This window comes from Panthera tigris, chromosome C1 (genome assembly GCF_018350195.1).
Source record: "Panthera tigris isolate Pti1 chromosome C1, P.tigris_Pti1_mat1.1, whole genome shotgun sequence".
Classification (NCBI taxonomy): Eukaryota; Metazoa; Chordata; class Mammalia; order Carnivora; family Felidae; genus Panthera; species Panthera tigris.
The window spans coordinates 9,559,417-9,587,380 of record NC_056667.1 but is presented as its reverse complement, the minus strand read 5'-3'; the positions used below and the strand labels follow the sequence as shown (position 1 = coordinate 9,587,380).

General features: G+C 45.0%; 1 protein-coding gene across 2 annotated transcripts; it reads right to left on the bottom strand.

Annotated features, from left to right (window-relative positions):
- Positions 1-27,958, bottom strand: PDPN (podoplanin). 2 transcript variants are annotated; one of them, XM_007083790.3, is made up of 6 exons: positions 27,590-27,958; positions 8,951-9,087; positions 7,394-7,523; positions 3,290-3,328; positions 2,621-2,732; positions 1-1,613 (listed from the first exon to the last, which is right to left on the bottom strand). In XM_007083790.3, the coding sequence occupies exons 1-6, from the start codon at positions 27,654-27,656 to the stop codon at positions 1,607-1,609; spliced, it is 492 nt and encodes a 163-aa protein (XP_007083852.1). In that variant the 5' UTR covers positions 27,657-27,958; the 3' UTR covers positions 1-1,606. The 2 variants fall into 2 exon arrangements, with proteins under 2 accessions (XP_007083852.1, XP_007083853.1); XM_007083791.3 differs by having other exon boundaries at positions 2,627-2,732; positions 27,590-27,957.
- Between the last annotated feature and the right edge of the window lie 6 nt (positions 27,959-27,964).

Sequence of the window (27,964 nt, the reverse complement as noted above, 5' to 3'; positions counted from 1 at the left end):
TGTGACTTGGGGCGGACGGTTATGGTTCACAGTGACAGAAAAAAAGAAAAGGGCAGGAAAGACAAAACGGACTTTGTCCTCAATTCCTGTTCAGGAATCTGAGTGAAAGAAAGAGAGGGATCCTTAAGCTCACAAAGCTCTTCAAAAGCCCCTTCTCTGAATTAGCGGATGTTCAAATATAGACCCTGGGTTGGTGGACCAGCCGGACTTGGTAACAGAAGAGCAAGCTGTTTAATATAACATCCCCACGTTACTGCAAGAAAGAGGGAAATGGGCTGTGCTTTTTTAGTTTACTTTTTCGTACAAGTTGAGAGGATATCAGCCTTACACAACCACAATCATGACAGACCATCTGGTCAGTATAAAAACTCTGCATTTGGGAAAAAGATGTCACCTGACCTACGGGAAGAAATGGACTGAGCTGGATGGTGCCTACACCAGATGGCAGCTTGGGTTCCTTTACTTTAATGATCTTTTCAACGATGACCCCACGGAAGGGTGTGGTATGTGTCGTGAAGACTGGGAATCTCATTTATTTTTACATCAAGCCCTTACATCCACCTGCTTCCTTAAAATTACTATCGTACAGGATTCTTCTCGTGTCCACATCGGTCCTCTGAGGCAGGAAGTAAAGGTTAGAAAATTGGCAGGTTCTGTTTCTCAGGCCAGAGGAACGCACAGGGTTTCCTTCTGTTTCTTGGTTTCTGGAACACTTGAGCCTCAGGCCCCATCGGGCCTCCAGCAGCCTCCTTGGCATCCAGGGCTCAGACTTCCCTATTCCCAATCCGGAGGACTTATGTCATGGAAAGAAAAAAGACTGCCCCAAGAGTCCTCGGCTCCTGGGCCCTCATCTGAGGGAAGAGGAAGCAGCAGGTAGGAGCAAACCTTTGAGTCACCAAGTCATCACTGGAGAAGGCAATAAGCAAGCCTAGAGCTTGCCTGATGACCTTATTGTGAGAAACACAGTCCCTTCTCCAAACCATAGACTTCCTGTTTATAATCTAAAATGGGTGCCTTTGAAATGACTTACCCGGGCTAGTGAAAGGCAGTCGCTCATTACATGTTATACTAGGTTAGATTTCTACTTGATGATTCACATGAAATTTGAAAACGGGCCAGACTACCTTGGAATGTGTGTGTTTCAACTGATCAGAAATTGCAAAACGCTTTCGCCATTTACGAATATAGCACTTGAACCCAAGGGCTCCATTGGTATGAATGTTTCCAGACTTGTTTGCCTTTTAACAATAACAGAGCATGGTCGGAATGAAGACCTGATTACAGTTTCTGACATCGATTAAATTATATCATCTTAGTTACAAATCAGTTTACACCATTTTGCTCCATTTTCTATGCACTTTGTCTTTTAAATCATCTTGTATGAAATTTATATTTAAAAAATTTTTCAAAAGGCAAATGCCTCGAGGAGCAAGTCGTTTGCATTGTCTTTCCTTGAGTTACTTTGGGTAAGCGGAGGGATCACCATGGATTTGGAGTGGGGTCGCCAAGCATTTCCATGGGTCATCTTCTTCCACGTGCCCCAGGATGGGGAAGTTGGAAACTCTCTTCTAAACATGTTGGCGGAAGGGCACAATTTTTCAGCTCTTTAGGGCCTGTGAAAACAAAGAGAAAGGTGGCTGTCACTTCTTTTACTGGCACCGTGAATAGTAATCCCATGAGTCATGGTCCTATTGTCCTCTTGTCTAAGACTTGCAGTTCTGGAACCTGGACCTCTTCTCCTCTCTCTGCTCATTCCTCCTGTATGCTTGGTCCTCACATGGCCAGGGGCAGACTTCCAGGTATTTCCAAGCACATAAATCTGTGATGCTATTGTTGGCTGTGTCCCTCAGCCCCCAGTTGTAGAACATTTGCCCTCTCTGCCACCCTCCACCCCATTATGTAACATCTCCCTAACAGAAATAAGAAAAAGACTTCCTCTGGTTATGAGTTTGAATCTTCCGAGTTCTTATGGAATTTTCAGAGACAGAAAGCACTCCTTCCTCTCCTCAATGGTCAATTCTAGGAGTTCACCACCATGTGTGTGGGTGTGTGCAGGGCAGAAGTGGAGGGAGGAGACCTCACTACCAGAAGAATTCTCATCAGAACAGTGACCTGTCTCTGCACCGAATGCTCTTCTGGAAACCACCCAACTCCCTCTGATGCCTGGGAGTGGGGAGATTAGGTATCAAGGTGAAACTTGGTTTGGGTTTTCTTTCGAGTTCAGTTAGTTGAAAAATTAGGACAAGAAGCCAAATTTGGTTAGAGCTCAATAGGAGTCAAATAAAAGCCATCTCTGGTTCTAACTCTCTCTCTCTCTCTCTCTTTTTTTTTGAAACTTAGAAGGGCCAAGCAGTTACCTGTTTCTCCCGGGGAAACTTCAGATGTAGCCCTCACAGAGGTAAGGGGCTTCTGAAAAGGACTCTTTGCTTTTAAAGTAAACTCTATGCCCAACGCGGGGCTCAAACTCAAGATGATGAGATCAGCAGTTGCTTGTTCCTCTGGCTGAAGCAGCCAGGCACCACTGAACCTGATTTCTAGAGGTTTCTATTGGCTCAAGGTTGGGGTTCTAGATATGACCACTCTCATTTATCCACCACATGGGTGTAATTTCTTTACTTACGAGTACCTTCCTGACATTTTTCGAGCAACCAAAATGATGATCCCACCAATGAATCCAATGGCTAGTAAGACTCCAACTATGATTCCAACCAGGGTCACTGTCGCCAGGCCATCTGATTGAGGAGGAAAAAAAAAAGCATGAACCCCAGATAAATGATACACCTGTGTCATTTATAAACAATACCACTGTCCCACTAAAGACGGCAAATAATGTTCTAATTTGCTTCTCCTTATCCAGTAGGAGTTGACTTAGAAGAGATGAAACCTTGGGCTACTCTAATCCCATCTTATGAGTGGCAAGATTCCTGGGTCTCAGGATCTATCAAGCATATCACTCATATTGGGTGGCTTCACTGTTTATTATTAGGTAGTGTTTGTCTGCTGCTATTAAATTAGCCCCTACTTTTATTCTTAGTAACAATAAATTATATGACACCATTCTCCAGCGCTGTCATTAAGTGAGTAGACTCATTTGCGGTTTATTTTCAGATTCAGGTAATTTTCTTTTCTCTCTTAAAAGAGGTTTGAAACCTGTTCTCAGAAGGTTCTGTATTGCACTCTTGTTGACTACAATCCAGGAAAGAATGTCATTCATCAAAAGATTAGCTTCAAAGAAACTTTTTTTTTTTAAACTCCCACAAAAATATTTTGATAACAAAATCTAGCTTACCTTTCTCAACTGTTGTCTCTGTGTCTTCACCTATTTTCTCTGGAAAGAAAGAGATGTAATGATACAGAATTATTAGGATTTAATAACTATAATTTAACAACTGGCAAAAGATTAATTTACTCTAAGTGGAAGGCAGCAAGGCACAAGCAAAGAGGATAATTTCTTAAATAAATTGGATCAGAGGATTTTTAGGCAAGCTCTGACATGATCCTATCTTCAAAAGTATTATTATTGAATTTATGAATGCTTTTTCACACCTATGGGCCCATAGCACTTTGGTGTATCTTTTTTCTCACCCACTTTAGAGAGCAGAGTCAAGGAAATTGACCCACAGAAATCTTACATAAATGGTCACAAAGTTTCAGAGGTTTGAATGACACAAGAAGCCAAGGCTGTTGATTCTATGGTCCAATGTCAAGACCGTAGAAAACTCATTCACAGTGATGAGTTTGATTTTGAAAGGTTTTGTTTTAGAACAATATACTCTAGTTCTGGAAGATAGGCCCAGACAGTGATTTGTCTTACGTATCAATTCCCTGCTTTTTCTTTAGTAGCAAAACCCACATCTTACAGGGCAGCAATATGCCCAGCTAAGTTTAATGAGGGAATATACCTTGGGGCACCTGGGTGGCTCAGTCAGTTAAGCACCTGACTTTTGGCTTAGGTCATGATCTTGTAGTTCATGAGTTCAAACCCCACGTTGGGCTCTGTACTGACAGCTCAGAGCCTGGAGCCTGCTTCAGAATCTGTGTCTCCCCTTCTTTCTGCCCCTCCCCTGCTCACGCTCTGTCTCTGTCTCTCAAAAATAAGCATTAAATTTTCTTTTTTTTTAATGAGGGAATATACCCTTTGTGTTTAGCCTCTGTTATTTTAGGATTTCTCTCTGTAGCCAAACCTAGTCCCATAGTTACAATGTGAATATTCTCATTAACCTATCACATGGGTTTGAGTTATTAACTTAAAGTAATAAAGCTGTGAGTTTCTTTCAGATAATTTTACACAATGTCTATTTAAAAATATACGCTTTGGGTTTTATTTTTCCCATCACCCTGCTTGCACACTAAGTCCTTAACTCCTCTGGGTGGTGGTGATTTACCTAGTTTGCAGATGGAGAAAAAGTCAAGAGGCTTTGATTTAATGAAACAACAGAGAGAAGTGGATCAATTAGGTGCCTCCCTAGGACTGTGGTTCACAACCTGCAAATACCGCAGATATCCAAGAGCTTTTCTAATCAAAGGGGAAAGCACCATCTGCAAGATGCTTACTTTTCCTAATGCTTGAATTTGAAAGAAGTCTTTGTACCAAGGCTCTCTTCCAAAAAAAAAAAAAAAAAAAAAAAAAAAAAAAAAAAAAAAAAAGCACCTTTTCAAGATGGTCCCAGGATAAGAGTGTCTGAATCCAGCTCTGCCAGCTGGCCTGAGCTGAACTCATAGCTGTGGAGCATTTACATGGAGCTCAAGCTGATGGTGCTATCCCACCTAAAAAGGGGGTGAGACTGTTGGGTCTGAGGCCAGCCCAGAACAAAGGTGTCATGGAATCAGTCCTGAAAGGTCATCTTTGGTTGCCAACTACCAGTAGAAAAAAGTCAACCATTCGCTTATCGTGAACTAAACTGGGAGCTGCTGATTCCAGACTTTACAACGCATCCTCAGCCATTGTGACACCGTTGGTCAGAAAACATATTACCAAAAATTCATGTGGAAGATTCGTTACCAAATTAAAGCTTATTAGTTCTATACTCCCTGGCTCCCACCCGGTGACGGTGGCTGCAGTCATGAGAATGTGTCATACATACATGTGAATGTCATCATACTTGGGTGTTTCGTGGGAAAGACATCTGCTGCCCTAGTAAAATCAGCTCTTAAAAACCAAGTGCTTATAATTATATTTTAACTCACATTTGAAAATTTCTGGGATACTGGTGTGTTATGGGGAAATGTGCGGTAAGTCACAGTTTTTGTGACAGGGTGGGGCAAGAGACAGGACAGGAGACTAATCATGAGTATTTTCCAGAGAACTGAGAATTTTGTTTTAAAGGAATAGGAGAGGTATCCTGGTATTATGGGAAGAAGGCTCCATTTTCTGGAGGTAATTAGCCGTCAACTCATTTACACGCAACCGATTCTCCAAAATTTTGAAATGTTTTCCAATGACCATATTGATGATTCTTTCCTTCCATAGCCCTATTTGGTTCTATCTAGTGCTTAAATGGTAAGTATTTTTTGGGGTGCCCTGGGTGGCTCAGTCGGTTGAGTGTCCTACTTCAGCTCAGGTCATGATTTCACAGCTGTGAGTTCAAGCCCCATGTCGGACTCTGTGCTGACAGCTTGGAGCCTGGAGCCTGCTTCAGATTCTGTGTCTCCCTCTCTTTATGCTCCTCCCTCACTCATGCTCTGTCTCTCTCTCTCTCAAAAATAAATAAACATTAAAAAGAATAAATAAATGGTAACCATTTCTTTAGCATCTCAGAGAGACTTTGTGGCTTTATTCCCAAAGTACTTCATACAGCTTTTTTCTTTCCTATCATGGTAAAATACACATAACATAAAACTATCCTCACCATCTTTAAATAGCCAGTTCAGTGGCATTAAACACATTCGCTCTTGTGCCACCACCACTGCCATCCATCTCCAGGACTCTTCCTGTCTCACAAAACTGACACCCCATAGCCATTAAACCAACTCCTCACTCCTTCCCCCAAGCCCCTGGCAACCACCCTCCTACTTTCTGTCTCTATGAATTTGACTCTAGGCAGTCTAGTACCTCATATAAGTGGAATCATACAGTGTTTGTCTTTAGGTGACTGGTATGTTCCAGTTAGCATAATGTCCTCAAGCTTCATCCCATATTGTAGCATGTGTCAGAATTTTCTTCCTTTTAAAGGCTGAATATTAGTTCATTAAATGTATATATCACATTTTGTGTATTCATTCATGTTGATGGACATCTGAGCTGCTCTCGTGTTCTGGCCATTGTGAATGATGCTGCTATGGACATTTTGTGCACAAATATAAAGCAATTAAAAAAAATCCTCAGAAGCATTATAGTTTTTAAAAACAGTACGGTGATAGGGTCTAGAAATGTATACTGAACAATAAAGAGTAATTTTCTAGGTGTTCAGATGGGCAACTGATTGGAGGAACCATTAATTTAGGTAAGGTCTTTATGTTGACTTTCATTTAAAGATGGAAACACTCATCTAGATAAAATAATTAGCAAACATTCAGTGCAATTATTGGAGGATCACTTTTTTCCCTCTCCCACCCCCATCTACTCCAAAAGAAATAAAGAAATAAAGAAAAAAATCTCAAATAGGAGCCCCTGCGTGGCTCAGTCAGTTGAGCGTCCAACTTTGGCTCAGGTCATGACCTCACAGTTCGTGATTCAAGCCCCTCGTCGGGCTCTGTGCTGACAGCTCAGAGCCTGGAGGCTGCTTCGGATTCTGTGTCTTCCTCTCTCTCTGACCCACCCCCACTCACACTCTGTCTTTCTCTCTCTCTCTCTCTCTCTCTCTCTCAAAGATAAATAAACATTAAAAAAAAATCCCAAACAACTGAATTTCTCCTAAAAGCTCTAGAAATAGGAGGCTTTTTTTTTTCCATTGCTAAGTTGTAATGGCAATTATTTTTCCTCCTTCTCAGTGATGGTCTATACCCATAATAATGGCCAAGACCCAAGACAGTGCTCCATTCACATTGCTGCAGGCGTCAACTATGAATCACAAGGACAGCCCCAAATCCTGGTAAGACTGGTTACATAGGTTGCTTGGGTTTTCTGCTCCTGGGAGTCAATGCGAAGTTCTTAGTGTAACATTGTAACAAGTTACAGTCAGCAACATGACACTGGTAGCTAACTTGCCCCTTAGGGACATTTTCACTAGTTGTCATTCAAAGTGGAGAGCTGTGTTCAGCAACCCAATAAATCGGATTCAGTTTAGCAACCCTATAAGTCAAATTCTGAAGCTAGCACATAAGGCTTGGTTCAGAATTCACTCTTATGTTCCAATATATGTGCCACTAATCATTGGATTTGTTCATGGATATTTGGAATGCACTGATCATGCAAAAGAAGATCAATACCTATTGGGGCGACTGATTTTCTTACCTATGGAATGACTGGTCACCACATTCAAGGTTGTGGTGCTCTGGCTTTCTTCATTGGCATGGCCTGTACTTTCTTGAGTCGGCCCATCCTCTATGTGAAAGTCTGTTATACTCTCTGTATTTGTTGGCACCTGTTGGAGAAGTAAATGAGACAAAAGAGAAATAAAATCTAATGTTTTAAAATATATATTCAGCCTTATAACAGAAAGGGATTTAAAGTGGCATAAATATATAAAATATGTGATGACTTAAATTTAAACAGGAAACAAGAAAACAAACAGAAATGACAGAGTGGGGATAGGAATAAAACCAAACGTACTCCACAAATAAATATCAAATGTTGACTCCATAGGGTCTTAATTCTTTAGAAAATACCAGGTCACTAGGCTTTAATTCCTTATCTCCCTGAACTTAAATGGCATTTTTCCTTTATTTGGCACATATTATGTTGTATCCTGTTTCAATGCCCTCCCTCCTCCAATTAGAGTAATAACTGAATTTTATTGAGAGCTTACTACGTGCTAAGCCTTTTAAATACCCTCTCATTTATTCCACAAACAACCCTCTAAAGTCAATCCTAATATTAGTCCTATAGTCTGGATGAGGCCAAGAGAGATTAGACAACATGCCCAAAGTCAGACAGCTAACAAGCAACAGAAGGTGACTTAGAAGTGGTTCTGTTGACTTCAAAGTTCATGCCAATGTGGCATTGGACAAATAAGCTCGTCAGCACAGGCAACAAAAGCAAAATTAGATAAGTGGGACCCCATCAAACTTAAAAACTTCGCGCATCGTAAGACACAATCAATAGAGTAAAAAAGCAATCTGTGGAATGGGAGAAAATATTTACCAATAATATATCTGATAAGGGTATAAAGAACTCCTACCACTTAGCAACAAAGAATCAAATAACTTGACTCAAAAATGGGCAGAAGGGCTCGCACAGACCTTTCCCCAGAAATGATAGACAATGGTCAACAAGCGTATGAAAGATGCTCAGTGTCTTAACATAAACATCAGAAAAAGGCAAATTAAAACCACCATGAGACGATCAGCTCACTCCTGTCAAAAGAATGGGAAATAACGTACTGGCAAGAAGGTGGAGAGACTGAAATCGTTGTATCCTGTTGGCGGGGATGTAAAATGGTGTAACCTCTATGGAAAACAAGATAGAGATTCCTCCAAAAAAATTAAAAATAGAACAACCTTACGACCCATCAATCCCACTTCTGGGTGTATACCCGATTGAAAGCAAGATCTGGAAGAGGTGTTTGCACATCCATTTTTCATGGCAGCACTGTGCACAAGATCCAAGAGTTGGAAGCAACTCAAACATCCACTGACCAATGAACAGATGCACAAAATGTGGTACACACATACAGTGGAATAATAATCAGCCTTGAAAAGGAAGGACATTCTCACATGTACTACAACATGGATAAATCCTAAGGACACTCTGCAAAGTGAACTAAGCCAGTCATAAAGTATCCTTGCATGTGGTTGCATGGCTGTGGGGCAACTTCCTCTCTTCCGGGGACACTCTTCCTGGGACACTCACCAGACCTGTCGGGCCAGTAGACTCCTCAGGGTCTGCACCGGCACCTGTGGTCACCACATTGTCTTCTGCACCTAGGGTCACCATGCCATCTTCCACACCTGGTGTCATAATGTCATCTTCTGGCCGGACCGTGCTAGCTAAAAAAGAAAGACTGGGTCAGGGCTTAAGGTAGAAATTGTGTGGGCAGACCTAACTGGCCAGCTACAATCAGATTATTTTCTTTACCATTTCTTTTGGGGATTGTTTTTGGGGGGAGGGTCATCTTTCCAGCTTACCACAAACCACTCTCCTTGCTGCACCTCTGTCACATACAAGGACCTGGTTGTCTCCATAGCAAGGTAAAGGGAGATAAAAATACAAAATGGTGAAGCCGCCAGCCCTTCCCCACTGCGGTAACAGGAGGGGTATAGACCTTGCCTTTTCAGTAATGAACCAGGTTCTTCCTGGTGTCGTTTCATACAATGAACTAATGCATTCGGGTTGCTAGAATATCATTTAGACCTGGAAAAAAATTTAATTGGAGTCACGTGGAAAGACTTCTAAAAATACCAATTTGCGGGCTCTATCTTAAACATTCTGAATCATAATGTCCAGAAGGAGATCTCCATCCTTAATAATCAAGCTTGCTTTCCATTTAATTTTGAGACTGCTGTCTCCTTGAATGAGGAGAACCATTGCCTCTGACCACGGACCTCATAGGTGAGGTCAACTTCTTAGTTTATAGTTGAGGTTACTATCTATGGGAGATAGTAATGTATGTAACGTGCTGAGGTAGCCAATAGGATTCTTAGTGCACAGAGAGCTAAACTAATAAGGGACCTCGGTGCCCCAGGCTGGGGTTTTTCTGCTTTAACATTGAATGAATGACCCTGTTGTGCAAACCAGAAAGGTTTTCAGAGGAGCAGGGGATGGGTGGGGTGGGATAGCAGGTTGAATTCCACACAAAGGTGGGGTGGGGGAGTGGAACAGATAACAACAGTGGCCTTTTCTTTAACCTCTGTCTCAATGATCCCAAACTAAATCACGACCAAGCAAGGGCATCATCTCAACTCATCAAATAACCCTTTTCGTGAGTTAAAAATCTGACTCATTGGCCACGGGCTCCCTCCCTATACTCAGAGTGGCTCTGGAAATTCCATGACTAAATACAGTTGCAAACTAAGCAAACACACGTCCTAGGAGCAAGAGGGGCTGGGGTGCTTGGAGGCTTCTTTGTGTAATTAAAGAGTTGATGTTTGTATCCAGGCAGTGCTCAAGTTAACAATCCAGTCCTTGCCTTAAGATACCTTATTTCTCCCTATGCTTAGAGAGCCCAGCCAAAGGCACAGCTAATAAATATTTGATCATAACTTCTTTGCTGATGCATAGAGGGAGAAAGTCTCAAGAGTAAATTCGCTTGTTCTGTGAGCCTTCTCTTTGCATCTGGAGTCCTAATCCAGGGCTGCCTATCTATGGCTTTGGTTGAGCCCCCTAAGCATATACATTTATTTTTTCATCTGGGGGGGAAATGGCTTTCACCAGTTAGCAATAACTGAATACCTTCGTGCAAGCAGCCTCCCCTCCTGGCTGCTTGCTGGGGTGGGGGTGGGGCCAGCGATGGGCTCCCACCAGGATTTATGACTCTGGTGGTAGACCAATGTTGAATGTAAAAGGGAGATATCTCTTTGCCAGGCAAGTTGTCCTTATTAAACACACACACACACGCACACACACACACACCCCTATACCCCTTTTCTTCCCCTCCAGGTTTGAACAGTTAACAAATCATGAATTTTACAAATGTTTTCTGGAGGCTGCTTAGCAAAACCATTTACTATATGGTAGCTTCCAACTTTACAAAACAAAACACCCTTGCTTTAAAAAAAAAAAAAAATCAAGTACTGAATGAAGTTGGTTTGAATTCTTTCATAGAAAGTTCAGCTCATTGAAAGCGTAACTTGATAAAAAATTCCTTCTTGTTCTTTTCTATTCTTGGCCCACAGAGCCAAGCACTAAAATCGCCCTGAATAGACAAAGGGCGTTTTATGAATGACACTCATGATTAAGATGCATGGCTTTTGTCTCACTGCCCTGGCATTCTTTTTGCTCCATGGGAAAGTTGATCTTTAACAAGGGATCTTCAATTGTCCCTCGTATTATTTTGGCGGAAGGCTTTCCTGGGTGAAGAGTTCCTACCAGCCCAGCTGCCGCGTTTCCAGTCAGCGATTGACGCCCCTTTCCCTTCAACGGTGAAATTCAAATCGTGTCTTGATGCCCTTCATCTCGGATCCTTTTTCCTCCTAAGACACGTGTGTGCGCAGGCAATACCCACAGCTGTTTGTATAAGCGCAGTGAGGAACGTACAATCACAGGGTCACTTCTGCTGCCGTGTACCCTCATGATCTCACGATTCCAGCCTCACCCAGGTTCACCCAGCCTGGGGGTCAGAATCAATGGAAGTTTCCAAAGATGGTGGCAACCCATCCATTTGCTTTGGAATTTGTGCGTAGGTGTTATTCTTTCAAGAGCTCGGCCAAACTTTATATTACCTATGAGAAGATGTGATAAATCCATTTCACCTTGAGGTTCTTAAGCTTGAGAACAAGTAAGAACTGAGGAGATGTTTATTGGCTTGAAAGTGCTAATTATGAATCACTTTTATCTTTGCATGGAAGCCCGACCTCTCCAAAGGAATTCTTCTAGTTTACATACAGTTAGGGGAGGGCCTTTCATTTAAAATATCTTAGAATTTAGATGCAAGGTAAATCATGCTGCTACTGTAATAGTAATAGTCCCAAGTTCTTGGTCAGAATGTTTTAAATAAGTGTTTTCAATCTTCTGGTTTTATGGACATTCCTGATAAGTGGGGAGTTCTTCCATTTATCTGTTGGCCGTTAAAAATATCTTCTCTTGTGGCCATTTTTCTCTTACGGCACTCATCTTTTTTACAGTTTTGTAAGTGTTCTTTATACCTTAGGAATGCATCCTTTGGGGGCACCTGGTTGGCTCGGTTGGTAGATCCGGATCTCAGGGTCATGAGTTCGAGCCCCCTGTTGGAAGGAATATACTCTTTTTTTTTTTTTTTTAAGGTACTATCTTTTTAACAAAAATATTTATTTATTTATTTTGAGAGAGAGAGTGCGTGCACGTGTGTGCGAGTGAAGGAGGGGCAGAGAGAGAAGGAGAGAGAACCCCAAGCCGGCTCCACACTGTCAGCCCAGAGCCCTTATGGTTTTGTTCTTACACTTCATATTTCTATTTGCCTTGTGCTTCTTTTGAAGTATGATGTAAAATGGGGATATAATTTGATTTCCCCTGAAAGATGGGCCAGTTGTCCCAATAAACTCTCCTTCTCCCCCTGCTTCAAAACTAGCTCTCGCTGACACAAAGGTCTTCTTTCAAGTACCATGTCATGGTCATGGGAGGGAGCTTTCAGTATAAGGACCAGCTGCAGTGGCTTGGGCACTGCCATCTGCCCCTTCTTCCATGCCACCCTCTGTCTTCAGATTCTTTCCAGAACCGATTCCAAAATCCGTGCTCCCCTTACCATCGGCTCCCCCTTCCTCCTCATATCAGCTAACCGCTGCCGGATGAATTCAATGCCACAGGTGTAGGGGTGTAGAGAGTGAGGAGGAAGGGTAGACTACTTCAACAGAAGTTCATCGAGGTCTTTCCAAGTTGCATGTTCTACTTAACGTGGGAGGCCCAGCTTTATAACATCACCCTCCCCCCGCCCCCCACCACATTTGTGCAGCCACGTAGGGTTTATTTATTATCTTTCGGCTGACTTTATTCCAAAATGGCCTTGTGGGTGAGTTGCACTGGCATCATTGTCCCCTTTATCAGATGAAGAAAGTGAGGCCGACAAAGATCTCCCCTTGACCAAATTCTACTTAGGTATCCCTACCCATCCTTGCAAGAGTCTTGTTTCTTTCTTTTTTTTTTTTTAACGTTTATTTATTTTTGAGACAGAGAGAGCATGAACGGGGGAGGGTCAGAGAGAGGGAGACACAGAATCTGAAACAGGCTCCAGGCTCTGAGCTGTCAGCACAGAGCCCGACACGGGGCTCGAACTCACAGACTGCAACATCATGACCTGAGCCAAAGTCAGCCGCCTAACCGACTGAGCCACCCAGGCGCCCCACAAGAGTCTTGTTTCAACAAGAGTCTGAAATCAGCTCCCAACTGACCAAGTTCCCCATCCCCCACCTTTGATGTCTAAGTGGTAGGCCTGCCTTGAGCAAGAATCCTGTCAGGCCAGTTTAGCAAGAACCCCCTACCCTTGATGTGTCTTCTCCATAATTGGCCATTCACTGCCCCCCCCCCCCCCACCACATACTCTGCTCCTTGCTTATAAACCCCCAGCTACCTTTGCTGCATTTCGAGCTGAGCTCTATTTCTCACCCCCCTTGGGATAAGTCTTGAATAAAGTCCTCCACCTGTTTCAACAAGTGTCAGAATAATTGTCTAACACTGGAAATTAAATGATTTGCCTGGTTCACCTGGTTGGTGAGCAGACACAAAGCCGTGTGTTGTGACAGCTCATCCGTGTAGTAACCAACACAACAAAAGACATCTTGGTGCCACCGTGGCCATGGTGGCCCAGAAAGCCCGGAGCCCCCCACCCTGGGTCCTGACATCCTTCCTCTTCAGCCCCCATCCTCTCATAAATTATAATCCTGGTTGTCAGAAGCAACTGTTTCCTCTGGCATCACACGTCCTCTTATGAAATCCCATCTGGTTAGAATCTTCCAGTTTGACTTGTGCAGGAACCAGAATCTCAGCTTCCTCAAATGAGTCCCTTCGAGGACTAAGCTTTCAGAAGTGGTATAGAAGGAAGGTGTGACCTGCTTTATAAGAGTGTGACTCTTTCAGCAGCTCTCCCTTGCTCCGCAAATGAAGGCGGCAGGAATGATCAAGACTGGAATCTTCCCAAGGCTCACCTGTATATCCCCAAATAGTCCACGTGTACCTACTACGTGTTGGGTCCCATTCTGGGCACTGGAGACAGAGGAGCGAACAAGGTGAGTTCTCTCATGGATTTGGGTACCATCAGCGGTGGTGGGGGGATCCTTCCAACAAGCAAACAAGGAAAACCTCAAGATAGCTTTCTTCCACCCCCTTAGATCTGTCCTCAAAGGGCACTTTCTCGGGGAGGCCTTTTCCCATGACCGAAGTGAAATTCCCTCCCTCCACACACCCTCACACGTATACCACAGTCCTCAACCTCTCATGCTGTAGATCCACTAACTGGCTGTCCCACTAGAATATAAACTCAATAACGGCCGTTTACTTCAATGTCCCCCCTTGCCTAAAATACCTGGTACACAGGAGACACCCAGTAGGTATTTGTTGAATGAACATGTGAACTGTGGACAGGAAGAGCCGGTCTAATTAACCTGGAAGCCGAGAGTGAGCCCGCGGCACCACTCACTGAAGAGACAGAGAGTGGTCAGTGGGGCTGGATGAAAGAAGCAAGACTGAGGAGGTGTGGAGGGCCAGTCGGGTGGGATTTTCCTTTCAATCGGAGTGTGAGGGGAAGCCAGAAGATGACGTTACTGGAGTCGGAATGCCATGTGAAGGCTGGTGGTGGGGGCGGGTGTCCATCAAGAATGGTGCTGGGATCTGACGAGGCAGGGAGACCACTCCGGCTACCCGGCTGTCCCGGCAGGAGCGGCTCACTGCTTGCACCAGGGCAAGGGGAGAAAAACAGACAGGTAATGGCCGGGACGTGTCTGAAGTCGTCACCCACCAACGATCAGAAATAAACACAAAACATCGGAGCCAAGAATTCATTTTAGCATCTGTGACAGCTGCGTTGAGAAACAGCATTCAGAGTATGAATGGATGTACTGACTACATGATGCTGAGTCTTTTACTGGACTTCCCCTTGTCTCGCTAGGAGAGCCACGAAAGTCCCCTCCCTAAGTTTAAGAGCCTCTGTCTGGTTGCCATGTCCACATGAGGGAGAAGCTCCCGCTGCCCTCTTTCTGCTGACCTGAAGCCTCAGAAGCAGACAGCTGGAGAAGCGGCCTCCACAGCATTTTATCTTGAAACAGGAAAGTTGATTTTAGAAATAAAGAAGCCACACGCTGAGCTAGCCTCGGGGTTTCCAAAGAAAACCCGCGGTGTTAGCCAACAGATCAAGGCAGTCTTTCGTGGTCCCTGGTGTGTTCCACCATCTTGAGCTGTCCCAGCGTCTAAATGCACAAGTAAAGCCTTTGAACATGGAGAAATACGTGGCCAGGGAATGGTTTTCGTGGCCACTGAGAAATCGAATGCCCTTTTTTTTTTTTTTTCTTACATCCTAGAAATTCTGGTTTTCCCCAGTAGGGTAATTACTAAGCGATTAATTCTAGCATTCCCCACTCCCTACTTACATTTAGGATGAAGTAATGCTTTTAGAGAGAGGTCAAAACATCTACTTGGAAAACAAAAGCAAAAAAAAATTAAAAAAAAAAAAAATGCCTGCTTCTGTTCCTTTGCCCAGACATAGGCCTCTGCATATCACTTTTCTATCATGTCTCAATGCTGTGCTCCGAAGCCTGAAAATAAACACACCCAGAGCTGTGGAAAGGTGCCAACCTCCAACATTTTCTAGCACCCTGCAGACCACCCACAGTGATCCCCAGATACTCAGATCTTCATATGGTTCTTCATCTCAATTCAAACGGCCCCAATTTAGCTGTTTGATGTTATTCCCTCAGTTTCTGCAACCAGAAGAAAGGTGTTAGGACTTAGCTTTTATTCACCACATCTTTTGAGTTACTCCTCCCGTCCTACGGGCCAGCCCATCCTCTGACCCTTGTGAAGGAGCCTTTCCTTGGAATATTGAAAACCACTTGCTGACGCGGAGCTGTGCGCCTGTGCTCAGCTCCTGGCAGACACTGGGTTGTGGTCAGTATAATCACTGATGTGGCAATGGGTTCCCCCTCTAAGCCACCCTCTCCTTGGACCCTGGTAAAGTGCTTACTGGATCAAAAGTGTGGCCATGGAAAATCTAGGCAGCTCCTTGAAGGCTTGGCCCTGCCACTCGGTATCCCACGGTGATTTTCCTCCAGGTGGCACAGTGCTACTTAAAGTCCACACTGCCCCATGGTCCCAGTGCTTGGCACCATGGTAAGCCTTCAGTAGATGCTTGTGGACCAACGGTTGGAAAGAGAACACTGACACCCAAGTAGGACGTTTCTTTTGAATTATCCCTTCCATGACCAAACGCTGCTACTGTCCACTGTGCTTCCCTCAAGAGTTGTTGAATACCTTCCCCCTTCCCCCGAACGTGGCTGAAAATAGGACAATGCCCCTCCGAGGATGAGCTCTGTGGCTTTGCTGTTCAATCTGTGGTGAGCAGCAGCCTGCTGCTCGGTGTCTCACCCTGGCAGTCCCTGAAGGCCCAGACCAATGGCGAGGGGTGACCATCCACTGTTAGCACTGGGGACCTGTGCCTCCCCCGTGAAATTCAAGAGAGACGTGTCAAGGCTGAGATCACACAGGTATCACTAGTTCCTCTGAAGAAATCAGAAGAAATGCCACACATCAAGATTTGGAGCAGAGTTCCTTGACTTTGGAGACGGGGCCCCACAATGCCCCCAAAAGAGGCAGAATTCTGAAGAGCTCTGTAGCTGAGCATGGGCAGTAAAAGAAGGGAGAGGGGGCCATGTGGCTGGGGACTCATCTTTCAATTCCATAGCAAGGGCTCACACCCAGTCACTGGCAGGTGAATAGAGCAGAACACGCATGCCATTAGACGTGACGTCAGGCTCCCAGCCACCTGCCTTCTTTCTCTCACCTGATGGGGGAAGATCAGCTGAGACCCACTGTGTGCCCTTCACAAATCTTCACAGTCTCCATGGCTATCTGAGAAGCAGGTATTTTGTTCTATTTATTTTTCAGTCCAGTGTAATTAACATATAGTGTTATATTAGCTTCAGGGGTACAATATAGTGATTCATAATTCTATACTTACTCCGTGCTCCTCACGATAAGGGTACCCTTAATCTCCCTCTCTTAGTTCACCCATCTTCCCACCTACCTCCCCTCAGCCATCCATGTGTTCTCTATAGTTAAGAGTTGAGAATTTTTTGAGTTTATAGTTAAGAGTCTTTTGGTTTGTCTCTTTCTTTGTTTTGTTTCTTAAGTCCTACATAAGAGGGAAATCACATGGTATTTTTCTTTCTCTGACTTACTTCACTTAGCATTATACTCTCTAGATCCATCCATGTTGTTGCAAATGGCAAGATTTCATTTTTTAGGGCTGAGTAATACTCCATTGCATATATACACCACATCTTCTTTGTCCATTCATCTATGGATGGACCCTTGGGCTGCTTCCATATCTTGGCTGTTGTAAATAATGTTGCAATAAACATAGTAGTGCATGTATCTTTTCGAATTAGTGCTTTCATTTTCTTTGGATAAATACCCAGGAGCGGAATTATGGGATCATAAGGCAGTTCTGTTTTTAACTTTTTGAGGAACCCTCCACACTGTTTTCCACAGTGGCCGCACCAGTCTGCACTTCCAAGGAGGTAGGTATTGTAATAATGGCTGCTATTTTTGAATTTAGGGGAAAATGTACAAACCATGGTGCCCAGCACGCTCTCCTGATCTTTACAAAAGCCTTGCAAACGAATGTCATTCTCATTTTGAAGCTGAGGACGGTGACCCTGAGAGTAAACTGCCCATGTAGCCAGCAAGTGGTGACACAGGGATTAGACATCGGATCTGTCAGACTCCAAGCCCCGCTCGAGCCACCGTCTCACACAGCCCCCATGTATCCTGGTTACTTTCCTGCAGCTCCCCTCATATTCCCTCTACTTCACATGGCAAGGACTGGGGTGGCACTGAAGCAGCTCCCTGGGCTTCTGGATGCCAAGGGCACCCGAAGTTTCATCTTCTGACTGCACTGTCATCTAAACCCCACCTACTCTTCTACCTGGCCCCGGTGCGAGACTCCTTCTCTTAGAGCCTTCCCAAGGTGACAAGAGAAAGTAATTCCTCTGAACTAGCACAGGATAACACCGACACTGGCTACTTATTCTCTGCTAGCATCTATAAGCTTCCTGAGGGCAACACCCCCTTCTGCTGGAGGTTTGCAGCCTCCCACCCACCAGCGTGGCCTCTGTGAGCTGAATGGATACATGAATATCCCCCCTTTTCAGTGTTCACATATCAACTTACCCACTCACCACCGCCCCCCCCCCCACCCCGCCCACCACAAACAGGGCCCAGGACTCCTCCAGCGTTAAAACTGGATGCTGTTGGTTACAACCTCAACCAAGATTACTCAGCCCGGGGCGAGGTTTTCTCTGTTGACCAAGAGCAGAATGTTCTCTGTAAAAGAGGAAATGAGTTCAGCTTGGTAAACTGGAATCAACACCTCCGTAATAACTTTTCTGGAACTAGCTGGGTCTGGCGTCCCGTTAGAAAGGCCACCTCATAGTGAGGACTGTTGAGTACTTGAAAAACCAAATGACTAAAAAACCTGCTTTAGAAGTCATGCCCTGGAGCAGTGCATCTCAACCGCGTGGTGGACCATTTGGGAAACACTCGCCATCTGCTCGGAAACTGAGCTTCTGATTCACTCAAGGCTGTCAGCTGAGCAAGCCCTGATTTTGCAAGAGTAAAAAGAGAAGCCCCTTTAGATCTGACCTCACCATCTACCCATGCAGCTTGCAGACAGCTCAGCTGTGCAGCCAGGAGGACGAGGCCTTGCAGGAATGTGCAGAATGTGGCTGTGTTTCCATTAGCTGCCCTCGGCCTTGATCCTGAGCCTGGCGGGGGAGTCTGAAGTGTGCTTCGGTAGATTATTAAAAATAATTGTTCTCAGCTGGTGGGGGGGGGGCAATCTCTTCTGACCCTCCTTGCCACCTTTCTCCCCTTGTTCTGATGAATGGGGAGGAGTTCAGGCAGCAAACTGTGTGTCCAGGGTTTATTTCTGATGTCATTTTGATGATCTCCCCAGGTACCCATCAGATACATCAAACTGGATGTCCTACTATTACCTCAAAGTCACTGCGTCTAAAACAGAGTACGCAAACTTGAACTCCTTCGTATAACATTGGTTCCAAACTTATCATCCCTCCAACCTGATTTTTTTGTATTTCTATCACCTGCCTCCTTGTTATTTCTGCCCAAAGTTTGGATCACTGTGTTTCCTCCCTCTTCCTCCTGACAAATGTTTACGATGCACCAACCATATGTTCTTTTAAGTGCTGAGTAAGGCACGGATCCTGCTCTCTTCTCTAACGGGCAAGAGGTGTATACAAGTAACTAAAATACAGTGATGAGAATAGTCAAAGCAATCTTGAAAAAAAAAAATCAAAGGAGGCAGACTCACACTTCCCAACTTCAAAACTTACTCCAAAACTGCAGTAATCAGGACTGTGTGGCATTGGCGTAAGGACAGATGTACACAACAATGGAGTAGAATTGAGGGTCCAGAAAGTAACCCATCCATTTACGGTCAATTGATTTTTGACAACGGTGCCTGAGTAACTCAATGGGGGAGAGAATTGCCTTTTCAACAAATGGTTCTGGGACATCTGGACAGCCACATGCAAAAGAACAGAGTAGGATCTCTACTTCGTATCACATATAAAAAGTAACTCCAAATGAGCCAAAACCCTAAATTTAAGATCTTAAACTATGCAACTATTGGAGGTAAAAACAAGAGTAAACCTCTGTGACCTTGGATGAAGCAATGGGTTTTTAGACGTGACACCAACAACATAAGCAATAAAAGAAAAACGAGATAAATGGGACTGCATCACAAATTTTAAAACTTGTGCTTCAATGGACACCATCAAGAAATTGAATGGGAAGGATATTTGCGATTCATATGTCTGATAAATGTCTAGTATCCAGAATGTATAAAGAATTCAACAGGGACGCCTGGGTGGCTCAGTCAGTTGACTGTTTGACTCTTGATTTCAGCTCAGGTCATGATACCAGGGTTGTGGGATCAAGCCCTGAGTTGGGCTCCATGTTGAACATGGTGCCTGCTTGGGATTCTTTCTCTCCCTCTCTCTCTGCCCCTCCCCTGTTCACGTGTGTGCATATGCTCTCTCTCTTTCTCTCAAAATAAATAAACATGTTTTAAAAAGAATTCAACAATAAAAAGACAACTCAATTTTAAAATGGGAAAAGGATTTCAATAGACATTGCTCCAAAGGAAGATAGGTTAATGGCCAGCAAGTGCACGAAAAGATGCTAAACATCGTTGGTCAATCAAAATCACAATGAGATACCACTTCATACCCATTAGGATGGCTTCCATCAATAAATGAAATGAAACAAACAAAAAACCGAAAATAACAAGTGCTGCTAAGGATTGGAAAAATTGGAACCCTTCTGCATCGCTGGTAGGATGTAAAATGATGCGGCCACTTAGAAAACAGTTTGCAGTTCCTTAAAAAGTTCAACATAGAGTTACCATATGACCGGGCAATTCTACTCCTAGGTATATCCCTGAGAGACATGAAAGCACATCCACATAAAGATTTGTGCATGAATGTCCACAGCAATATTACTCATTATAGCCCCAGAGTGGAAGTGACCCAAGTGTCCAGCAACTGATGAGTGGATACGTAACAGACGGTATATCCGTACAATGGAGCATTATTCAGCCACAAAAAATTAATAAAATTCTGAGACACACACACCACAACAGGAATGAACTTTTGAAATCATGCTAAGTGAGAAGAAGCCAGGCACAAAAAGCCACATAGTGTACAATTCCATTTATATGAAATACCTAGAGTAGGCAAGTCTATAGGCCTAAAAAATAGATCAGTGGTTGCAGGGGGTGGGGGGGGGGGGAAACGGGAGAAATTCCTAAGGGTTTGATTATTTTATTTATTTATGATTTTATTTTTAATGTTTTTTTTTTTTTAATTGAGAGAGAGAGAAAGACAGAGCATGAGCGGGGGAGGGGCAGAGAGCGAGGGAGACACAGAATCCGAAGTAGGCTCCAGGCTCCCAGCTGTCAGCACAGAGCCCGATGCGGGGCTCGAACTCATAAGCCAGGAGATCATGACCTGAGCTGAAGCTGGACGCTTAACCAACTGAACCACCTATGTGCCCCATTATGATTTTATTTTTAAATAATCTTTATACCCAACGTGGGGCTCAACCTCACAACCCTAAGAGTCACACACTCCACCGACTGAGCCAGCCAGGTGCCCCTGACTCTTCAACTGGAAAGGGTTCATTTTATGATATGTGAGTTACCTATGGATAAAAAAATGTAACTAGTGTTGTGTGGTTAAGAGGCGAATAGTAAGAACGCAGGAAATGAGGGAAGAGTAAGAAATCAGGAAATACTGAGCTACAAGTCAGTAGCTGGCTCTGATTCCCCCAAATCTGACCTCACCCACCCCCATTCTGTTGTTACCACACTTAGTCTCTTATCTCCTGACCCCCCCATCCCACCCCACCCCACTGGTCCCATAAACTAGATTCAATCCCATATGGTTCCTGTCATCATTTTTTTTCCTGACAACTGCTAATTCATGGCCCACCTCACTCCCATTTGCGGTTACTGCCTATTGCCTACAAAAAAAGGTCCAACTCTCTCACTCATCAGGGGTTCGTCCTTCTCCCTGACTTCCCTTCCTCCAACACCAGTGAGCCTCCATGCATCTTCCCACACAAACTCCAGGTTGTTCCAACTCCCGTGCATTTGCTCAAGCAGTCTCTCCTGCCTGGACTGCCCTTCTCTGCCACCTTGTCCGGCCAATCCTACCATTTTTCACAGTCAAGATCAATTCCCATCTGCCCCATATGGTTTTTTTTTTCCAACTGTTGACAACCACAAGAATCTCATCTCCAGCCTCTGAGCACATAATGGTTTGTGCTGCTCAGGACATGCTGTTTTATGTTGTCTTGTATGTTCTTTTTACACTTACACCACACCCACTTGTCTTGCTTCTCTCTCTGAGCTGTGATCCCGCTTCGTGTTCCTTCTTTCACTCTTAAAAGTGTTTTTCTTTAATTTTTTAAATATGTTTTTATTTATTTTTGAGAGACAGAGTACAAGCGGATGAGGGGCAGAGAGAGAGGGAGACACAGAATCTGAAGCGAGCTCCAGGCTCTGAGCTGTCAGCACAGGGCTCGAACTCGTGAACCACAAGATCATGACCTGAGCTGAAGTCGTAGGCTTAACCAACTGAGCCACCCTTAGCTCTTAAGTTCTTAATAACATGTGTGTCCTATAAATATGTAAAGGGGCAGGACCATGACCTTCAGTTTGGTACCCCAACGCCAGCTAGCTCTTCAATCTGAAATATGCATCTAACAAATACCAAGTGATGTTGTTACTGTAAGGGTACTTGAAGAAACCAATTGGCTGATTTTCTGGGTGTCCTTGGAAGCCTTGAGCCCAAGTATGGGTGGGTGTCGCGTTGAGTGGTTAGGAGCATGGGTTCTGGGCTTGGGCTGCCTGGATTCAAGTCTCACCTTTGCTATTTACTACCTGCCTGTGTGTGTAAGTAACTGAACCTCTCTGAGCCTCCTCACTGGCCTATGAAATGCAAATAGTTCTTACCTTGTAGGTCTGCTGCACAGATTAAATGAAGCAGGGCTTGGAGAGTGCTGGAAATTGCTAAGCACCCAGTAGAGGTTAGCTGCTATTACATAGTCACTGCTGTTACCACCACCCAACCAGAATCCAGTCCCCTTGGCTGTATAGATCCAGAAATTTAATCTTACTATGGGATGATCCAACTCAGATGATACTGTTTCCCATCAGCCAAATTCACAAGAGGCCAGGAAACCAAATAGTTTATTTCCAACAGGAGACAGCTTTCCAACACCATACACAGCATGCCCTTCTCAGGAGTGAACTACCTGGGATGCTGTTTGGTGTGTATAAAACAAAGGCAAAGGGTGGGGCTCTTGCGTGGAGTACATTTCCAGACTGTGATGGAACAGAGGTCCCTGATTCACCATAGAACAGTCACTGTGACCGAGATCAGAACACCCATGGCCACCAGATAGGATCTCTTGCATACTAGCTGTAAACAGGATTACATGTGCCTTGCCTGACTCACAAAGCAGTCACTCAATATGTACTTGGTAAATAAATGAATTCCTTGGGTAGGGCGGGTTTACCGTCATCAAATCCTCATCACTTTTCTCTCCCTTTCTAGATTCTCAGCAAACTGACACCTTCTTCCTCAGGCAGGACACTATTTATCGATAACAGCCTTCAATGCTAAGTTGCGTCTTATTCTCCTGGATAGAGACATCGTAATGAATTGCAGGAAAATACTGCATTCTCATCACATCTTCTAGCACCCCTTCCCTGCTTCCTATCTGTTGTCTGTGTAATTGACAGTACTTTGCATGCTGTACACGTTAACAATGTCAATGTCATTCATTACCCCCTGTGTTCAGTGATACTCTCTCCACTGCCTGGGGCATTGGCAGCTCTATCCCCCGGACCCTGGTCGAGAGCCCATCATCCTCCAGAAAGATGATTATCCTTTTGTTGATTTCCCCCCACCCCCTGCATGAAATTGAGTGTTGCCCCAAACAATTTCAGTCTGCAAGCTCCCCAGACAACTAAGTGAATGAGGTGCTCAGATCTGCAGACTTCCTTCTGGACTCAGCGTGATTCCCCTCAGAGGGCAAACCCACCTCCTCTGAGCAGTTCCCCAGGCAAAGGCACCCAGCCAGACAAAAAGAAGGGAGAGCCTGCCCACCCCTATGTGTGAAGCCCGAGGGAATTCTTGCCTTGGACTGGTCCCCCCACCAGGCGCCAGTGGTTGATGGGCCCTGGAGTGGGGCAAGGAGGAAAGAAGCTGTCACCTCATTTTCCCCACTTGCATGAAGTTGGCAGAATTCCAGCTGTTCCCTAACCTGGCTCTATCCTATAGCCCTCGGATCAAATGCCTGATCTCTTTCTTTCCCCCAAAGTTTTAAGAAATCAGTAGGGAACGGATTCAAAATTTCAATCGAGGTTGCTTCATTTCTTATCTTCCCCCCACCATGGGAATCTATCAAGACTTATCTTGATAACTGTTGACTTGGCTGTAGGAGGGCTCCCCACCCCGTGCCCCCAGTCATTTGATTCTCTTCCAACAAATCGCTCACGCTGGGGGTTTCCTGGAGGGGTTTCAGGGTGGCAGGAATGGCAAGGCTTCCTTCGAGAGCCTTGCAGGCTCTTATTCAGATTATTCAAATGAGTTTCACCAGGGTAGTGCTGGGCATTTGGGTCTTTTGTCCTCTACATCCTCCCCTGAAACATTTCCACAAGTTGTAACCTGGCATGCCTGTTCTTGGAGCCCGAAATATGACAAATATTCAGATAAGCCGATGGAATTTAAAGCACAGGTCCGTTGCTCTGCTGGTGAAGACTTCAGGGAATGCTTTGTAATGTTAGGTGTGCCTCTCCCGAAAGTGCTCACAGCTCAAATCCAGTACCTGGCCCTGTACCAAGCACTCAGGAGATGCTCGATTACCATACGGGGAAGGAATTAATGAATCCTATTTCAACGTACTGTGATGTCTTCATTCTTATAGGAATATTATAGCAAGTATTTAATGTAAAGGACTTTTTATACCTTTATATATATATTATAATATTATGTTATATATTATATATATTTATATATAATTATACAAATTATAGAATTATATAAATTATTTAAATTTATATATTTGTATATTTGTATATTTATACATTTAAATTATATAAATTATATAATATATAAACTATTTAAATTTAAATTTATATAATTATTAAAATTATATAATTACTTATATATATAAATATATAAAATATGTTTATATTTATTTATATTATAATATTATTATATATATATTCATGTTTAAGGAGCTTAAAATGACACAAACCTTCAATTTCAAGTTCAACTTTTGGTTCTTATGTGGTTTTGTAATGTAGTGAAGAGAGCCTGGGGTTTGGAGTTAGACCCATCTCGGAAACCCAGTTCTGGCATATTCTGAAGATAGTGATGTATAATTTAAGGAGTTGCCATGGTTAAGTGAGGGAACTATGACATTCCTAGCACGTGGCGGGGGTGGAAATGGGAGAGAAGTGGTGTCCTCCCCACTCGGCCAGACCACTCACTGTCACGCCAAGGTTTGGGGGCTTTACAATTCTTTGGTAGAGAGTTGCTCATGGACCACTCATTTTAGAGGCCAGAGAAAGAGAGAAGGAGTCGTATACCTCCGCTCAGCCAGGGTCCTGCCTTATCCGCCAAGTTCTGACTTCGCCTTCTCGCACTTGGATCCTTCTTAAAAATGTGTTTTTTCTTTCCATTAAATGCTATCTTGGATCTCACACACCAGTGTAAGGGATAGACTTCCCTCGCGAAGACTCTAACAGACCTGGTGTTTATTAAATGCTTGATAGATGTCTTTAAGTGAACAGAAACTCTCAGCAGCTCATGAAGATCTCAGGGCCTCTGAAACTCACTGCCAAGAGTTTCGGGGAAATCACAGGGAAATTTGTTCACCGCATGATTAATCCTGGGTGGACTGGTCCCGGAAAAATCACATGTGGGTCTGTAGCAAGCAGCAGCCTGCAGAATTTTACAAAAGAAACCATACCGGATGGGCCCCGGAGTACGTGTTTTGTATGAAAGTTCAGAGTGAGGGCGGGGCCTGACGATCCAGGAGAAGGCCAGATGTGTGGACAACGGTACCCCTCTGGAGCCACTCAGCTCCAAAGACGACGACACATAGGACCAGAGTACAAAACTGAACCAGATCATACAGCAGAGGAGGGAAACCCCGTAGGGAGTAGGATCCTGTGAGAAGGATAATAAAATTCATCCCCATAATTACCCCCGGCCCAACTCCGCAACAGGACCCACAATAGCTCAGCTCAATGAAGTTATTCATCCATATTCACATCGCCTCAGTCATTATCCTCAGACAAAACCCCTCCTGGGCCTCAGCTGCTCGAAGGCAGCCCTGCAATTCAGTGTCCACACACAGCTTGGGGCAGGAGGGGGGTGGGGGTGGAAGGTGCGGGGGGGGGGGGGTGAGGGGGTGGTGGAAGGTGGGGGGGTGTCTGCCGTTAACAGATTTTTTAGTACCGACTGTGCTGGTAGTTTTTTTTGCTTTGTTTTCTTTTTTCCCTTTTCTTTCTTTCTTTCTTTCTTTCTTTCTTTCTTTCTTTCTTTCTTTCTTTCTTTCTTTCTTTCTTTCTTTGTTGTTTTTTTTTTCAGACAAGGTTTACAGAGGCCTAAGTCAGGTTCACGCCTCAGGCAAACCCCTCCTTTAAAGCACCTCTGACATTCAAAAACTGGCGTAAGGATAATTACAGCCAACCCTTTCCTAGGAGGAAACAGAGGATGCTGCCTGGCTGTTGCCTTCCCTTAGCTAAATTGGGATGAGGCTCAGTTTGGGGGTGTCCCACACCTTGGCCCCGGGGGAGCACGAAATGGTATCTTCTGCACACTGTGTCGCCAAAAGGGAAACGTAAGTGAAGAGCAGAGCTGTGTATGTTCCAGTGGAAAGAGAAGTTCCAAAGATAGGACCTGCCATGAATAGCCCACGGCCCTGTAAAAACAGTTGCTCAAGTCTCTCTGAAGCAGACGGCCTGGCACAGAGTAGCACACCCTGTATAATTTCCCCAGGGCTGGGTATTATTGTCTTCGCGCGGAATTATAGCTGCCTAGGTGAGGTCCACCCTCCCACCAGCCACTCCCTCCCAGAAGGATTTTTTTTTTTCTGGTACGAGACCTTCCTCTAGCCTCCATTTGGCAAATACAAGAGTTTACCTTTCAGCAACCTCCAACTCCAAAGATCACGAGTGAGCTTACAGCTCCTCCTGCCAGTATTTAGTGAGCAGCTACTTCGTGCAGGATGTGGTTTTGGCCCTAAGGATCGAGACTAGGACAGAGCTCTGTTCTCCAGAGCTTATATTCTATGCGGGGAAACAGATAAAAATAAAGTGGATGGAAGTGTCGGAAGAGGGAAAGGGGTGGGGGAGGCATAGCTGGCGGGCAGGCGGAGCCCCCACCAGCAGATCTAATGCAGTTAAAGTCCAAGGAGACGCCAAACACTCACTCGGTCATTGGTGTTGGCCAAGTTCAACACAGGGCCCCAAACCAGCTTATGCCTCAAGGCTCACAACCGTCCTCCACTGCCCCACGCTCCTCAGGAGCCCTCCGCTCACGCCTCTTCCAGGCGACCACCAGAGGGAGACCATCGCCGCACAGGGGAGTCCTCCCCACCCCAGTACTGCTTAGTGTCCCTCCTGATACCCAGGGCCAACTTCTTCTGAGGCCACGTGCATTCCTCCCATGCACAGCCCTATAGGAAAGCGCAGCCCAGCCAGGGGAAGGCTCCTTGCTTCTAGCCTTCTACCCTAGGTCTCATGAGCTGAGCAGGGGGTGGGCAGGAGGTGGCCTGCCCTGCAGGGACATCCCTCTCTGCTCCCCACCCCTGCTGCCCGTGGATGCGGGGCCTCCTCCTCGCACCCTGCTCAGCCATTGCTTTGGGACTCGGCACCGGCTGAGCCACCGTCTCTCCTTCCCGGCGTCCTCCAGCCTCGAGGGCACACGCACACTCCCGGCTCCCCTCTGCTCTCCTGGGCAACTTCAAATACCAGGCCCAGGCATTCCAGCAAGTCCCAGCTCGCACTCGTCCCCACCCTGCCGGAGGAGCCGTTCTGCTGGGTCTTACCTCCTCCTGCCGGGATCCAGAGCCAGGCGCTTCCCAAAACCAAGAGTAGAACCGGCACCTTCCACATCTTCTTGGTTGACTGGTCCTCTTTGGGGCCCGTGCAGCTGGTGTCTGTGCCAGGGGAAGATTAAAAAGCCCTGCAGCCAGAGGCCCTCGCCCAGTGGAACCAGAGAGTAGGGGCTGGAAGGCGGGGAGCAAAAGCCTCAGCGCGGGAGGGGTCCCCGAGCTTCCTTCCCCCACAGCAGCGGAGGAGCAAACTTTGCAGTTGGAAACTTTGCAGAGAGTGAGAGCGGAGTCAGCATTTATCTCTCCCGAGGAGGGCGGGGAGCAGCTGGCCCTAAGGTGGTCCCAGTCCAGGGCTCACTAGGACCGCCC

Coding starts and splice junctions, on each gene's coding strand:
- PDPN (XM_007083790.3), bottom strand. CDS start 27,656: ATGTGGAAGGTGCCGGTTCTACTCTTGGTTTTGGGAAGCGCCTGGCTC. Junction 7,524..8,950: donor CTACTGGCCCGACAGGTCTG/GTGAGTGTCCCA, acceptor CTTCTCCAACAG/GTGCCAACAAATACAGAGAG. Junction 2,733..3,289: donor AGAGACAACAGTTGAGAAAG/GTAAGCTAGATT, acceptor CTCCTCAATCAG/ATGGCCTGGCGACAGTGACC.